This window comes from Asterias amurensis, chromosome 17, assembly GCF_032118995.1.
Source record: "Asterias amurensis chromosome 17, ASM3211899v1".
NCBI classification, from domain to species: Eukaryota; Metazoa; Echinodermata; class Asteroidea; order Forcipulatida; family Asteriidae; genus Asterias; species Asterias amurensis.
In genome coordinates this window covers 1,307,414-1,324,574 of record NC_092664.1, presented here as the reverse complement: position 1 = coordinate 1,324,574, position 17,161 = coordinate 1,307,414, and the positions used below count along the sequence as shown (strand labels likewise).

The window sequence follows — 17,161 nt, the reverse complement described above, 5'->3', positions numbered from 1 at the left end:
TGAAAGGACGTAGTTTTCGAGAAAGAAGTAATTTCCACGAACTTGATTTCGAGACCTCAAGTTTAGAACTTGAGGTCTCGAAATCAAGCATCTGAAAGCACACAACTTCGTGTGACAAGGGTGTTTTTTTCTTTCATAGTTATCTCACAACTCCGACGACCAATGGAGCTCAAATTTTCACAGGTTTATTATTTTATGCATATGTTGCGATACACCAAGTAAGAAGACTGGGTTTTGAGAATTACCAATAGTGTCCACTGTCCTTAAGACGAACTAAAATAAGTTTGAATTTGGAAGTTGAAAAGGGGTTCAATGGGGGTGTTTATTGTTGACAGAAAGTGTATACCAACGATTTGAATATGCCGTAGGCCTACCTGCACACCAGGTTCCATCTCCAGTGTAGCCAGCTAAACATGTGCACCAATAGCTGCCTACTGTGTTGGTGCAGTCAGCATTCATGTGACAGCCATTCGAGATATCACTGCATTCGTTTACATCTATTAGTCAACCAAACTTGTATCACAATGATTATTTTCAAAATGCTTTTGAGTATCTATGAAGATCAACTAAAATAAATTTGAATGAAAACCACCATTAGAAGTTGACAAGGATCAATGTGTGTTTATTGTTGGCAGAAAGTGTCATAACGATTACAATATGCTTTACCTGTACATGTGAATCCATCTCCAGCGTATCCTAGTCTACAAAGGCACAAATAACTGCCATCTGTGTTGGTGCAGTCAGCATTCATGTGACAGCCATGCGAGCCATCAGCGCATTCGTTCACAGCTATTAATCAACAATCATACTTGTATAAAAACAATTCTTTTAAATACTTGCCAGGTATCTATGGAGATCAGTTAAAATAAGTGTTATTCATAACCACCTTGAAGGTGCAATAATCAGCAATCATGGTTGCAAAATACCTTTCCGTTATTGGTTGTCTAAAGAAAATGAAATAAAATTCAACTCAAATCATTTGGAGGGTATTAATTGTTGACAGAAAGCAATAAGTGTCATAATGGGAGTGTGTTCTACCTGTACACGTGGCCAGCCCATCTCCAGCGTAACCTGTTTTACAGGTACATTGAAAGCTGCCATCTGTGTTTGTGCAATCAGCATTCACGTGACAGCCACTTGGTTGATCGATACATTCGTCTATATCTATTAATAAACAACAATACTTGCAATACAATAGGGAATAAAAGAGTATAGTGACTCGTTCTTAACTGTCGTTTAAAACCGGCAGGGTCGTGGCCGTGCAATAAAAGCCCGAGCCGATATCACACGGCCACGACCCTGCCGGTTGTAAACGGCAATTTAAGAACGTGTCACTACTCTTTTATTTCCATTCATAAATGCCTTTTTGGTTAAAATGTGCCATAAAGTAAGCAACTCTGTAAAACTTATCAGTTTTTTGGCCTACTTGAGCTCGTACGTGTGTTGCAATTTTATGACCGAGACAGTTTTCGGATATGCATTCGTGCGCGTATAGTAGTATGCATCTCAACGTATCCGAAAACAACCGGTTATAAACGGCTCCAGCTGGTCATTATCAACCGTTTAAACAAACCAAGTGACGCGCTCTCCACCAATAGGAATAGTGATCTGTCTGAGGTATTTATGAATAAACAGTTAAGCTCCAATACATCTTCTTTTGAAAGACAATTAATTTTTCAATAATCGAAAATCTAAAATGTGCCTCTAAATGACAATCAGAGAAGTTTCAAAATGAATATCGTAGGGTTAAACCCTGCCACGATTTGGTAAACATTTTTAGGCGATGTTATGTTTCGTTTTACAACGGATAGGAACTGAAGAAGCACTCTTACCTGTACATCGTGGAGTACTGTAGCCTGTCCGACAGCTGCATTGGTTAGGAGCAATGCACGTCCCTCCATTAAGACATGATGGATTACACACAGCTGGAAATCATCAAGAAAACATGGCAGGCATTTTAGTCCCTTGAAATTTCTACGAAACAAGTTTTTCGAGGGAGCGATGTTTAATTTCGTTTGAAGGAAGTAATAATTTGGTATCCATGGATTTCCAAATACACGTCTTCCAGTGCAACTGGTTGTCTGTCAAAATTATACTTATAATCACAATCAAAGAAATTGGCCTAACTTCAACTTCAACTCGTATATTCTGTGAATCAATGATTGCTCCCAATTCTTGATAAGAGTGAACGGACGTGCGCGTCCTAATCTCTGAAGTTTAAATTTATACCTACCCACAATTAGTTTTCATTAAAATGACATATTTTCTATAACAAATTTCAATTTGTCACAACCAGTCAATGTAGTGCTCTCATAGTTTGTCAATCTTTGTAACAATATGTATTGGTAGAACTCATAGTTGATATGTGCTATGCGGAAACCATAACAGAGTTTCCCATTATAACTTATGTGAAGTATCATGTTTTCCCTACTATAGGAAAAGGGGTAAGACCCTAGTGACTTTTTGAGTGGCATTTTCATTCATAAAGTCGAAGTGCATCCTAAACAGTAAGGGGTCAGAGGTCATTTATATTGTCTCAAAATATATAATTTAACTTAATTGTTAGGAGAAAGAACTATACCATGTATTCCCTTGTTAGACAAGATTGATTAATTGTACAGTTTAGATCTAATACTAATGTGGAATCGAAGTAAATCGAAAAGCTTCATACTATTTTGGTTTGCGAAACATTAGGTATGCCTAAATTACAGGATTTGGGTGCTTTTTCAAAATTTCCATAGATTTACATTAAACTGAAGATAACGATAGTAGAAAGCTTCCCTGAAAATATTACGTGCTGAGGTGCTGTAGTTTTGGGAAAAAAGTAAAATAATGTCATGAAAATAAGTTTGAGACCAAAATTATTTTCATGACATTGTTTTACTCATTTCCCCAAAACTACAGCACCTCAGCATGTAATATTTTCAGGGAAGCTTTCTACTATCATTATCTTCAAACTGTGTAAGTTTAGTGTAAATCTGTGGACATTGTGTTTTTTGTCCTACAACAGTACATACACCCTTTAATCTCAATGTATGTTCCCTCACACTAGGCCTATAAGCATAGTTTGTCTACATCTATTTCTTACGTGTACATGTTGGAGTTGTGTACCCAGTACGGCACCGGCATGTATTCGGTGCGGTGCATGTTCCTCCGTTAAGACATGAAGGGTTGCACACAGCTGCTCATTTAATAAATGAAACAAATAAACAGAGCTATTATTTTGTTTAAAAACAATAACCATTGCATTAAAAATGTTCTGGTTATAAAGTTCGTTCGTATTTTTACTCTTAGCTTCCCACAAACGTTGTAGAATCATCTATCAACTGAGCCTGTTTAGTGGCTGCATGGATATAGATTCATCTCCTTCAATGACTGGGTGTATTGCACAATGTCTGTAGGAAGCACCTTTCAGCCTCAATACAAACATAACATTTAGAGAACATCTAAAGACGTAAAGATTGTTTAAAAAAATCCAAGGTCAAACTGTGAGCAAAAGTTCGAGCAAATGTACTATTGTTCGTCAACCTGATGCAAAGTTTCGTTTTTACAACAAAAAGTAAATGAAGAAGCACTCTTACCTGTACATCGTGGAGTACTGTAGCCTGTCCGACAGCTGCATTGGTTAGGAGCAATGCACGTCCCTCCATTAAGACATGATGGATTACAGACAGCTGGAAATCATCAAGAAAACATGGCAGGCATTTTAGTCCCTTGAAATTTCATACGAAACAAATTTTCGAGAGAGCGATGTAAAATTTCGTTGGAAGGAAGTAATAATTTGGTATCCATGGAATTCTAAATACACGTCTTCCAATGCAACTTGTTATCTGTCAACAAATTACTTATAATCACAATCAAAGAATTTGGCCTAACTTCAACTTCAACTCGTATATTCTGTGAATCAATGATTGCTCCCAATTCTTGATAAGAGTGAACGGACGTGCGCGTCCTAATCTCTGAAGTTTAAATTCATACCTACCCACAATTAGTTTTCATTAAAAAAAAATGACATTGTTTCTATGTTTCAATTTGTCACAACCAGTCGCTGTCGAGCTCTCATAGTTTGCCATCTTACATGTATTGGTTAAGCTCATAGTTGATCTACGGAAACCATAACAGAGTCCTCTCGTATACCGTATGTGAAGTATCATGTTTCCCCTTTTATAAAGGGGGTAAGACCCTGGCGACTTTTTAAATGAAATGTTTCATTCACGAAGGCGAAGTGCATTCAAAATAGTACGGGATCAGAGGTCATTGTTAACATTTTCTCAAGAAATATAATTTAACTTGATTGTTTGAAGAACTATAAAATGAATTGCCTTGTTAGACAAGATGTATTAATTGTACAGTTGAATCTAATACTAATGTTGAAATTAAGTAAATCGCAAAGCTTCATATTAATTTGATTTGCGAAATGTTGTGTAGGCCTAAATTAATCTCCATGTTTCAGGTTTGACTGTAAACCATCTTGTCAATTCCCTTACACTAGGCCAAAGCATTGTCTACATCTATTTCTTACGTGTACATGTTGGAGTTGTGTATCCAGTCTGGCACTGGCATGTATTCGGTGCGGTGCATGTTCCTCCATTAAGACATGAAGGGTTGCACACAGCTGCTCATTTTAAAACAAATGAAACAAATAAACAGGGCTATTATTTTGTTTTAAAACAATAACCATTGCATTTAAAATATTGCCATTTTACAGTTTGTTGGTGTAACTATTCACCTACGTCGTAGATGCATCGATCAACATGTGTAAATTTAACATCTTTTAAATCGTTTGCAGTACATGTAGGGCCTACACGCTGCTAAACATATAGGATTCGAACTGCCTCTAGCCACCGGGCAATATCGGTGGTCTAGTTAGTATATGACACTGCTCTAGAACTGCAAAGGTCGTGGGTTCCAATCCCACCCGAGTAATATGCCTGTGCTTTTGTTCACAGAACCCGGGTAAGTACTGAGTATACAGAGCTAACACACATCGGTGTATGGGTAAAAACTCAGGATAAAAAAAAATGTCTACATCTATTTCTTACGTGTACAAGTTGGAGTTGTGTATCCAGTCTGGCACCGGCATGTATTAGGTGCGGTGCATGTTCCTCCATTAAGACATGAAGGGTTGCACACAGCTGCTCATTTAAAAACAAATGAAACAAATAAACAGAGCTATTATTTTGTTTGTTTTAAAGGCAGTGGACACTATTGGTAATTACTCAAAATAATTACTAGCATAAAACCTTACTTGGTAACTTGGTAATGGGAGAGGTTGATAGTTTAAAACATTGTGAGAAACGGCTCCCTCTGAAGTGAAGTTCGAGAAAGAAGTAAGAAACAGCTCAAGATTTAACCACTGCTGGAATTTCGACTATCTTTTCACAGTGTGATCTTTAACATTCAGGCCATCTCTCTCTTACAGTTGAAAAGGGGGAATTTAGGGTTGAAATATGACACGATTTGATGAACATTTTAGGCGATTTTATGTTTCGTTTTACCCGGAAAGGAAAAACCACTCTTACCTGTACATCGTGGAGTGCTGTAGCCTGTCCGACATCTGCATTGGTTAGGAGCAATGCACGTCCCTCCATTAAGACATGAAGGATTACACACAGCTGTAAAGCATGAAGAAAACATGACAGGCATTTCAGTCCCTTGAAATTTCCTACGAAACAAATTTTCGAGGGAGCGATGTATATTTCGTTGGAAGAAAGTGATATTTTGGTATCCCTAGGAATTCCAAATACACGTCTTCAAGTGTAACTGGTTATCTGTCAAAATTATAATTATTATCACAATCAAAGAAATTTGCCTAACTTCAACTTCAACTCTGTACATTATGTGAACGAATATTTTTTGCTCCGAATTCTGGATTAGTCTGAACGGACGTGCAGCCTTATCTCTAAAAGTTAATTTTATACCTACACAATATCATTTTTTCAACGAAATGACATTTGCTTCTATTACAAGCTTCATTCTGTCCCAACAAGTCGATGTCGTGCTCTAAAAGTAGTTTGCCACTCTTGGTAACAATATGTATAGATTAAATTCATAGTTGATATGCGGAAACCAAAACAGAGTTTCCTATTCATAACTTATGTGAAGTATCATGTTTTCCCTTCTATAGGGAAAGGGATAAGACCCTCGTGACTTTTTGAGTGAATTTTTTTATTCACGAAGGCGAAGCGCATCCAAAAATAGTGAGGGGTCTGAGGTCATTTATAATATTGTCTCAAGAAATATAATTTAATATGATTGCCCAAGGACAGAACAGAACTCTTTGATGAATTCCCTTGTTAGACAAGATGTATTAAAAGTAGAGTTAGATCTTATGTTGAAATGAAGTAAATAAAAAAAACTTCATATTAATTTGATTTGCGAAATATTGTGTAGGCCTAAATTAATCTCCATGTTTCAGGTTTGACTGTAAACCATCTTGTCCATTCCCTCACACTAGGCCTATAAGCATAGTTTGTCTACATCTATTTCTTACGTGTACATGTTGGAGTTGTGTACCCAGTACGGCACCGGCATGTATTCGGTGCGGTGCATGTTCCTCCATTAAGACATGAAGGGTTGCACACAGCTGCTCATTTAATGAATGAAACAAATAAACAGAGCTATTATTTGGTTTAAAACGTTGCATTTAAACTGTGATCTTCTCACCTACGTTGTAGAATCATCTATCAAATGAGCCTGTTTAGTGGACGAATGGATATAGATTCCTGGACTGGGTGTATTGCATGATGTCAGAATGAAACACTTTTCGGCCTCAATACAAAAACAAACATTTAGAGAACATCTAAAGACGTAAAGATTGTACAAATCCTACTATTTTGTTCTTCAACCTGATACAAAATTTAAATGCTATAGTACTTTTTGAAATTATGAAATTGTCAACTTCTGATTTAAATCGGAAGTCGTGGAAAATTAGTTCATGTTATGTGTATGCGTTTGTTAAATTATCAACGACTTGTTTGATGATGTGTAGATTTAAATTTTTAAAACCTTGGATTTTTGGAATTAATGGTAATTGCGAATTGAAACAGCTCAGTTCTTGTAAATACATTTATAAGCATCATTTAACCACTGTTGGAATTTTAACACTCTGTTCACAGTGTGATCTTTAACATTCCGGCCGTCTCTCGGAGGGAATTAAGGGTTGAAATACGGCAGATTTTGGTGAGCATTTTTAGGCGATTTTATGTTTCGTTTTACAACGGAAAGTAAATGAAGAACCACTCTTTATACCTGTACATCGTGGAGTACTGTAGCCTGTGCGACATCTGCATTGGTTAGGAGCAATGCACGTCCCTCCATTAAGACATGATGGATTACACACAGCTGGGAATCATCAAGAAAACATGGCAGGCATTTTAGTCCCTTGAAATTTCCTTCAAATTTTCGAAGTATAATTATTCTTAGCTTCTGACCTACGTCGTAGAATCATCTATCAAATGAGCCTGTTTAGTAGCTTCAGTCTTCTTCAATGACTGGGTGTTTATACACTGCAGTACGCAGCACTTTTCAACCTCAAATACTCAACTTTTTAATGAAAAAACTAAACTTACGATTACATCTGGGTGGTGCGTAGCCTTCGTTGCAGTTGTCGCAGTAATTGTGACGAACACACGTACCTCCATGTAGACAATTCGTACTCCCGAAACACAGGGCTTCATTCAAATATAAAGAGTAATATAGAGTAATAGGCGTATTACTTTGTTTGACATAGGTCACCCCCCCCCCCCCCAAAAAAAAAATAAAAAAATAACCGGTGTCCGAAAAAAGGACCTCAGCTGAGGTCTCGAATTAAACCACCTGAAAGCACACAACTTGTGCTGTAATGATTTTTCTTTCATTATTATCTCGCAACTTCAACGACTAGTTGAGTTAGAATTGTCACAGGTTTTTATTTTATGCATAGTTGAGAGTTGAGATACACCAAGTGAGAAGACTGATATCTGACAATTACTTAAGGTGTGCAGTGCCTTTAAGACGAACAACCTGTATAAAAATAGGTGTATAAAGTTTGAAATAATGTGCTATCGGTGATTATCAAAAGGAACTGTTTTGTAGAAAATGTACCTTTATGGCTTTAACTGTTAGATGTGACGCAACATTTTGATAAACGTGTGACCTTTGACAATGCTTACTGTTTAAATTAAACCGGAAAAAACAGTTTAACGAAACAGTAGGCCTATACGAATGATTATGGTTGTTTATGTTTTGTCCAATTCAACACTTTACTTGTTCCCAGCATTACGAATATGTTTACTTTAGCATTAATCCTAAAGGAGACTTACGATCGCATCTTGGGGGTCCGTACCCTTCATTACAACCGCTGCAATAGTCGGTCCTTTCACAGCTCCCTCCGTTAGGGCAATCAAACTCACCAAAACATTTTGCTGGAACAAAAGGAAACAGCATGAAAAAAGTTATGACGGAATTCCACCCCCCCCCAACCGAACGCTACAGTTCCAGCATTTCCAGCTTTTTAAACGCACTGATATCAAGCGGAGGTTCCGCGCCAAGCGCGGCATCCCGCTAGTGTTTCATAAATTTAGTTTAAAAAAAACATTAAGTATTTAAACTCTCCCAGTTTCTAAAAGCCAAAACGAGGTGTAGTCTATAGTTACTAAGACTGCTGGATTAATTAGTTAGTCTTTACCATTGCCGTCAAAAAGCACTTGTATTTCCATTCGGATTCTTTAATTCAGATACAGGAAAAAATACGTTTCTCAAATCAGCTGTATATATCTAATGCTTGCTAATATCAAGTTTGTTTTAACAGTGTTTCTAAAACGCGATGCGTTTTAGAAAGCCTGATAATTTGGTTCTACAAAATGGCAGTAGATACTTGTAGAAATTATAGGAGGGGTTGATTGGCACAAAACAAACGGGATGTTGATTCCACACTTTCTGACACACTCACGTGGACATTGTGAAGGATAATTGTTGCCACTTCTGCACTCGCTGCAATCGTCACATTGACGGCATGATGTTCCACTGGGACAGCCTCCGCTGTCACATGTTCCTGATGCACTTGAACTTGATGTTGAACAACACGACCTCTTACGCAAATTGTTTCTACCACGAAATAATTATTGAAAATTATAATTCTAGGCAGTTGAATAAAAAAGAAAACGTAGGCCTACAAACCTTTTTGCCATTACTGAAATTACTTTTTACAAAAACATGTTGAAAATTATTTTGCAAAAATACTAAATCGCGTTACGAGAAACAAACATACAAAGACGGGGAATAAGCGAGCAACAATGGGTTAAGACGACTCCTGAAAATTACAATATAGTAACAAGCATCCCTGTTGACGGGGATAGTGTTCCACAGTTTGGGGCCAGGGGGCCACTTGGTCACAAGACGTTAAAGAGGTCCCAACTTTACACAATTAATATGCCTAGCCCGGTCATGGGGGTCCCAGTGTTTTATGATTTTGTTTAATTAAGATTACCTACGTTTACAATGCAATATAAATCAATGCAATAATTAAAAACTGTCCCTTTAAGTTACGTTTGACGCATTCGACCGGGCACCACTAGGTCAGAAGGTATTAAGGAGTTTCCAAACTTTACCAAAGTATAATGTCTAGCCCGGTCATGGGGGTTCTAGTATATTTTACTTAAATTTGTTTAATTGAGACTACTTGCGTAAAACAATGCACTATAAATTATTGCAATATTTTACTGCCCCTCTAACGTATACAATAAATATGCCTATGGGTTACAGTAGTGGGGAAATATGCAGTGATTATATACATGTATAAAAATGATGTAATAATAATAATACAATTTCTTCTACCAGCAGGGTATGGGGAATTGGGCGAGGCCATTCTGAACCTCGACAAATTCTGCATATTACCCTTATTTCTTTGAGCCTATTTTTGTATTGTTTGGGAGGGTTTCAAAGTAAACACTTAAAATTATATACATGTCATGTGGTGCATAATATTAGTGAGAAGAGGCAAAACTATCTATTTATAATCTATGCAACTTATGCATATTTTTTCCCCACTTCAATTTTTTCCCCTTTTTGATATGTTGTTCGGGATATGTTGTATCGACATTTGCCGATTTTTTTATTTTGTTTTTGCAATTTAATCTTGGTGAGGCCATTTGTTTGCATAGATTGACTGGACTATAAGGAGATGTCATAATCTCTACAACTGGATCAATGTATGATCGGCACTAAAGAGAAGATAAATACATGGAATCATACCTGTATCTACCACAAGTATCCCAATTAAAAAATCCGCAACTGACAGTATATCTCACGGGTTCATAGTAATGGCAAGGTGATGACCTATTTACACGGATAAAAAAAAACAATCAGTAGTGGAAATATCATACACATTAATTTACCTCAACTATTTTTTCGTTATCATTTGTATGTTGAATTTGTTTGGAATATATTAGCCATAAAGGTTGGTGTTTGCAAAAGACGCACAAACTGTTAAATACACCACTGACGAATTGAGTCACGAGACATTTACTCACAGTTGACCGATTGCGCGAGCAATGTTTACATGTGATCACGTGACCTGATATGGTGTAGTGATGAAATCTATCGAGTAAAGACGTGGGTAGACTCGTACCGATGGAACTCAATCGACTTTTTCTTTCAGTAAAACTCTAAACAAAACCCTGTTCATACGGCTGTTTATTGTGACATTGATTTGAATCACATTTACAGTATCATAAATCCAGTATTCTTCTTTTGAGCTCATGGTGAGTACGTTCTAAGCGCGTCCGCGGTGGTTTTTGCACTGTGCACGGCCCTCAAATCAAAGCGAAGTGAGGCTCAAGCTGTGCCTAGCCAAGGGAGGCTGAAGTTGGCCCACTCTAGCTGATACAGCTACTTCTTCTAATCAAATAATTTTTAGGGTCAAACTAAGGGAATTTGCAGTTTATTCGGAACATTTTCATTTGATGTAATAAACAATGCAAAAGTGCATATACGTGTACGCGCTATACGCATAGCTCTTAGCCAACGTGCTCATTTCATCAAATATGGCGGTAAATGACTCTTAGTGCAATCCATCTATATTCATAAAGAAAATAGCATCATTGTTGCATTACTTTGTGTGCTCTCAAATGCATAATAAAATGCTTCAGCTGAAGTATTTTATTATTTGAGTGAGACTAACTTCTTTCTCAGTCGAAAAACTAAACGTTTCTTCAGAGGGAGCCTTTAAAACACAATGTTTGATACTATCAACTCTCCGCTGCTCATTACCAAGAAAGCTTTATGCTAACAATTACCTTTGAGTAATTACCAATAGTGTCCAGTGCCTTTAATATAATTTGATATATTGATCTATTGATGACTTCTTTTGCTAAGAGTTTAATTACAGCATACGGTTAATTAATGTTCGATACCAAAACCACGGTATGAAAACCAAGATCACGAAAGACACCGGTGTAGATTTCACAAAAATAGTCCAAACCTCATAGGACAAGTCCTATAGGAGTTATTAAAACTTACGGCTTGTCATAAGTTGGGACAAGTAACTCGCCCTAACCCACCATGACTGGCATAGTTTCAACTCTTTGTGAAATCATCCACCCCCAGAAAGACGCGGTCTGTATGATGGGGGAGTCCGGTCTCAAGATTTATTCCTAGACTATAATTTATTATACAAAACTTCACGTAAGAATACTCAACTGTGAAAAGGCAAAACTGGTCGCCATCAGGAGTGCCACACAAGCGTAGAAGTTAATCATCGTGCTCGACAGGCTTAAATCTGTAAAGACAACATCATCGAAGTACCTGAACTAAATATTACAACATCAGGTCCTGGAGCGGTTTTTAAAACAGAGAAAGACGTAAATCTGTTCGCTTTTCGTGGATTATCAGTCAAACTCATATAGCTCTGTGATTCGAGGGTAAACCTTCCAATGTGCTGTTGTGGATGTACTTCCTCTTAAGTATTGTTGTTGTTCTTGTTGTTGAGGTTCATGTTTAGGCACACAATACAACAAAAATTTGAATATTGGCCAGGTAGGCCTATATCGTTCTTTCGTCTCGTTTGTGAACTCTTTCGCAGGTACCTAGGAAAAGTGTACGTGTGAAAATGTTAAAATCAACAAAGTCTTATTCAAGAACATTGTCATCCACATTGATGTTTCCGGCTAATTTAATAATCAATTGATGTTTTTTAAGGTCCCGTTCGCCAGCCTTATATAAATAAGGATTGTTGGCACTTTTCTGCAAGGCAGTCCCACTGCGATTTCAACAAAGAAACCTATGTTGGTGACGGAAATGTATATTATTAAAAGCGTACATGATTGCCCCATTTCATCTCCATATAAGGTGACATGTTTCATTTTCGGTTCCCATTTTCGACCCTACTTTTGGCTTCAGACCAAAGGCACATTGAAAGAGTGATGTTGACTTATGTTACCATTGAAGCATTGATGGAAATGCGAATCGACTATACTCCTGTCAATACAACTAGGGAAACCATACAAGTTTCATATATAGTAACCATGTGTCATGGTGGCCGAGAGGTTAAGGCGTTGGACTCGAAATCCAATGGGGTTTCCCGCGCAGGTTCGAATCCTGTCCATGACGATAGTCTTTTTATTTATTCATCGCGTATGTAGATTAAAGAGCTGATAGAGTTAAAATGTCCAGTAACTCTCGGCTGGGCGTTGTGGCGTGCGCCTGTAATCCAGTTACTTTGGAAGCCGGGGTTGGTTGGATCGCTTGAGTTCGGGAGCTCTGTGTGACCTTCGTCTATGACGATCGGGTGTCCACGTTAAGCTCGGCACCGACATGGTTAGCTCGACGGAGGTTGGGCTGACCAGGTTGACTGAGGAGGGACGTACCGGCCCAGGGCGGAGACGCAGCAGGCAAAAGTCCCCGTGTGGAGCAGTAATGGGATTGCACTCGAGAATAGATGACGTCACACAGCCCAGACAATATGGCGAAACCCAATTCTTTTACTGATGTTCAAAATTTAGATAAAATCTTTGTTTTTATACATTACAAATACGATATTCATGTTTTATGCCAGATCAGGTTCATTTATTAATTTGTTTTATTCGTCAATAAATTAGCGGATATGCCTACCGCACAATGGCAGTAAACAGCTATAGAGGGTCGGACTGGGTCCCTTTTAAAGTGCTTACACTTCCAGCAACTGTTTTGTTAGCAAAAACCAATTCTGTAATGTTCCTTTAATGGAACCCATGTTGGTGACGGAAATGTATATTATTGAAAGCGTGCATAATTGCTCCATTTCATCCCCATATAAGGTGACATGTTTCATTTTCGGTTCCCATTTTCGACCCTACTTTTGGCTTCAGACTAAAGGCACAAGAGTGATATTGACTTATGTTACCATTGAAGCATTGATGGAAATGCGAATCGACTATACTCCTGTCAACACCAAGAGATACTTGCAGTGCAACTAAGGTGATCATAGAAGTTTCATTCACTTGAATATTTGGTAACTATTTGTATTCTGTCAAGTTTTGGTTACAGTTTCCTTAAGACAGATTTAGTGTGTGTGCATAAATTTGCTTTCTATTGTATTTAATTTCAATTTTTATTGTAAAGCGCATTGGTCTATTTTGGACATGCGCTATATAAATCTTTTTAATAATAATAAAAATAACAGTGTAAGCCTAGATGGTCCTAGTCACAATTCAATCAATTTTATTTATTTCATCACAGAGTACAGGAAGAATGAGCCTCTAAAGGGATGGGTTAAAAAAAACGTTGTTTCAATCCTCGAAATTTTATTTCTTTCCCTGAAACCATTGTTACATTGTAAAGCACACATTGGTGGTGTCAATTGGAAAAATCATATGTTTCACAGCACATCACTAATATATGTTGCGGCCACCACTTACTTTATTGCGGCCGCCATTACGGGCCCAACTTTTTTGCGCCGGCCACTTATCTTCTGACCACGAATTATTATTTTCTGGCCACGACTTATTATCTAGAGGCCACTCCTAATTGTCTTACAGCAGCAACTTGGAAAATTGCAGTCAAAAATTATTTTCTAGCGACCGCCACTTATTAACTTGCGTCCACAACGTAATATCTTGCCGCTTCAACTTTCAATTTTGCTCGTTCTTCGCCGTCAAATCGCACTTTAAATCCTCAGTTATTGTGTTTACTATCTTGACCAGATTGCTGTATCGAATGTAAATTTATAATAATAGCAGCGAGCAACATATTTGTTACTTATTTTGTAGGCCTACGTTTTTTCAAATAACGTACAAATAATGTTGTGCTTCTACATTCCAGAACATTCAGTTTGAGTTGCATGCTATTTTTTGCTTTCACCAATCTCGCTAAATGTGTGTACTTTTTAGTATTTCAAAAAAGTCAATAAATAGTTACCATGTGTCGTGGTGGCCGAGAGGTTAAGGCGTTGGACTCGAAATCCAATGGGGTTACCCGCGCAGGTTCGAATCCTGTCCACGACGGTAGTCTTTTTATTTATTCATCGCGTCTGTAGATTAAAGAGCTGATAAAGTTAAAATGTCCAGTAACTCTCGGCTGGGCGTTGTGGCGTGCGCCTGTAATCCAGTTACTTTGGAAGCCGGGGTTGGTTGGATCGCTTGAGTTCGGGAGCTCTGTGTGACCTTCGTCTATGACGATCGGGTGTCCACGTTAAGCTCGGCACCGATATGGTTAGCTCAGCGGAGGTTGAGCTGACCAGGTTGACTGAGGAGGGACGTACCGGCCCAGGGCGGAGACGCAGCAGGCAAAAGTCCCCGTGTGGAGCAGTAATGGGATTGCACTCGAGAATAGATGACGTCACACAGCCCAGACAATATGGCGAAACCCAATTCTTTTAATGATTCAAAACAAAAGTCAAATCTTGTTTTATACATTACAAATACAAGATAAATGGGGTATGCCTGATCAGTTTCATTTATTGTTTTGTCGTCTTTAAATACGCGGATATGCCTAACAATGCAAGCAAGCCGCGTGAACTTGTCAATATATTCTAAAGTGTTTGGACTTGGGTCATAGATTATGAGCGAAGTTTTTACCAGTGTGGCTCCGTGATCACCCCGAACAACCCTAGTGTACTACACCAACTTCATCTGACTGACCCTTAAAAAGCTGAAATTATCAAAAAGGAACACCAAAGGCCAGTTAACGAGAACACTTAACGATGATGGACCGCCTGGCCGAAGATGATTCTGGTGATTTAGAAATCTAATGGAGATACGTCACCAAAGCAAGAAGCACAGTCCGGAAAGATTGAAGAGAAACATTCCGAGCTAATGGATGCCACTGTAGATCAAGACGACTTTGAGATGGAGTAAGATTGGATGGCAGAGTATGCGCGAAAACGAGTTGTATTGCTACTGTCGCAACCCCCCCCCCCCCCAGGTCAACCAACCGTTTCCCCCTCTCCGGCTACGACTCCCCAATCAAGCCTGACACCCTAACCCGCTGTGAGCACCAGCACACTCGGGTAATGGGTATCCGCAATACGCAATCGTGCTAATTCGGCTTTTCGGGTGGCTCAGAAGTTAAGAATTTATTCCCCGGGCAGAGACAATGGAAAAGCGGCCTTCTTGGATGTTACGTCAACTCTGGAAATCGCATTTTGACGGTGCAAATCGACCAAGTTGAGCATCCTCAACAACTTTCCAGTGTGGAAATGGCAACAATTACAACTATAAGGTCCAAAAGTAACGTCATAATTTGACAAAAAATAAAGTGACGGAGTTCACATTTGCACCGGCACACTCGGGTGGGGTTCCACAAGAAGTAATCGCGCAAATTCGGCTTTTCGGGGTGGCTCGAAAATTAAAAGTTTGTTCCCCGGGCAAGGAAAAGCGGCCATCTTGGATGTTATAGTCAACTCTTGAAATCGCGTTTTGACGGTGCAAATCGACCAAGTTGAGTATCTTGAACAAATTTCCTGTGTGGAGACATGCAAAATTCGCAAAAATTTGGGAAGTAGGATTTGAACTTTTGCATGGTGGAATCTACGATAAGGAAAGGTTTGCGGTAACACCTTGTAATGATAATCTCTAATGAGTTGGGGTGATTCTGAAAAGCTATATGAGTTGTCAGCTAATCCGCATCCACAGTACTTATAAGCAGCTTGTACTTCAGAGTCAAGCTTTTCTCCAGAAGACGATAAGAGCATTCTGATCGAAACGTCGAGTTTCATTTATAGATATAGTCATACATGGTGTTACCGCAAACCTTTCCGTAAAACCTTGGGAATTACTTGATTTGTAATAAGTGAATCACATACACACCAAGGTGTAACGCATTTTCTCATTTCAGAAGGAGGCTGTACACAACTTAAATTGAAATGCCGGCATGGTCAAAACAAATTAATTTTTTTGATTTTTTTTAAAAAGTCCTTGTCTTGTCTGGTGTGGTTATTCTTTTTCTTAAAGTCTCTGAAATAAACGATTGATCTTGATGTGCGCCTTTTCTTCTCAGCTGACGTTTATCAAGGGAATAAAAGGGTAGCGACGATTTCTTAAACGGCGGTTCGGGCCTTTTACCGCACTGCCACGACCCTGCAATGTTTTAAACGTCAGTTTAAGAACGAGTTACTACTCTTTTATTCCCTTAATAAACGCCAGCTGATTGCAGAGGTCGTGGGTTCGAATCCCACCCGAGTAAAATGCCGGTGATTTTGTTTACAGAACTCGGAAAAGTACTGAGTATACAGTGCTAACACATCAGTGTATATAGGTAAGACGATACAAAAAAGGTTACTATTTTGCATGTGGTTTAACGCTGATAGTTTTGTCAAATAGCAAATTTAATTTAACATAATTAACATTTAAAAATTAACATAATTAACATTTAAAAATTAACATAATCCGGGTGGCATATAGATGAACAAATGTGTTTAATAAAATATTGTCAGTTTATATAACTACAGAAACATAAAAGGGTCACCTAGTTTAACTTTAAATGTTCAAGAGAAACAAATTGTCAACATGGGCAAATTGCTGTTGTCAAATTCACGTGACATTGCCGCAGTGTGTTGCAAGTATGCGTGGTGCTCTTGTCAACCGTTTTGAGACATGATAATCCAATATACATACAATCCATCCATACAATGTGCCCACAATAACTACCTGGGTAATATATGTTTATTTACGTTAAAGATGACTGAAAGTAGAAGTACCCAGTAAGG

At 38.2% G+C, this 17,161-nt stretch overlaps 1 protein-coding gene and 2 non-coding genes across 3 annotated transcripts in view; 2 read left to right on the top strand and 1 right to left on the bottom strand.

The window, feature by feature from the left end:
• Nucleotides 1-11,904, bottom strand: part of LOC139950163 (uncharacterized) — a 30,420-nt gene extending 18,516 nt beyond the window's left edge. The window contains exons 1-16 of the mRNA XM_071948786.1: nucleotides 11,680-11,904; nucleotides 10,234-10,317; nucleotides 8,933-9,087; nucleotides 8,304-8,405; nucleotides 7,572-7,673; nucleotides 7,252-7,344; nucleotides 6,494-6,586; nucleotides 5,523-5,615; nucleotides 5,043-5,135; nucleotides 4,523-4,615; nucleotides 3,582-3,674; nucleotides 3,089-3,181; nucleotides 1,833-1,925; nucleotides 1,039-1,164; nucleotides 667-789; nucleotides 375-497 (exon numbers count right to left, since the gene is read on the bottom strand). Coding sequence (XP_071804887.1) covers nucleotides 375-497; nucleotides 667-789; nucleotides 1,039-1,164; nucleotides 1,833-1,925; nucleotides 3,089-3,181; nucleotides 3,582-3,674; nucleotides 4,523-4,615; nucleotides 5,043-5,135; nucleotides 5,523-5,615; nucleotides 6,494-6,586; nucleotides 7,252-7,344; nucleotides 7,572-7,673; nucleotides 8,304-8,405; nucleotides 8,933-9,087; nucleotides 10,234-10,317; nucleotides 11,680-11,738 — 1,618 coding nt within the window. The 5' untranslated portion in view covers nucleotides 11,739-11,904. The remainder of the gene's footprint in view (nucleotides 1-374; nucleotides 498-666; nucleotides 790-1,038; nucleotides 1,165-1,832; nucleotides 1,926-3,088; nucleotides 3,182-3,581; nucleotides 3,675-4,522; nucleotides 4,616-5,042; nucleotides 5,136-5,522; nucleotides 5,616-6,493; nucleotides 6,587-7,251; nucleotides 7,345-7,571; nucleotides 7,674-8,303; nucleotides 8,406-8,932; nucleotides 9,088-10,233; nucleotides 10,318-11,679) is intronic.
• Nucleotides 11,905-12,507: 603 nt separating this feature from the next.
• Trnas-cga (transfer RNA serine (anticodon CGA)) lies at nucleotides 12,508-12,588 on the top strand. The gene has a single exon. It is a non-coding gene; the product is annotated as a tRNA-Ser (tRNA).
• Nucleotides 12,589-14,378: 1,790 nt separating this feature from the next.
• Nucleotides 14,379-14,459, top strand: Trnas-cga (transfer RNA serine (anticodon CGA)). The gene has a single exon. It is a non-coding gene; the product is annotated as a tRNA-Ser (tRNA).
• The last annotated feature ends 2,702 nt before the right edge of the window (nucleotides 14,460-17,161 follow it).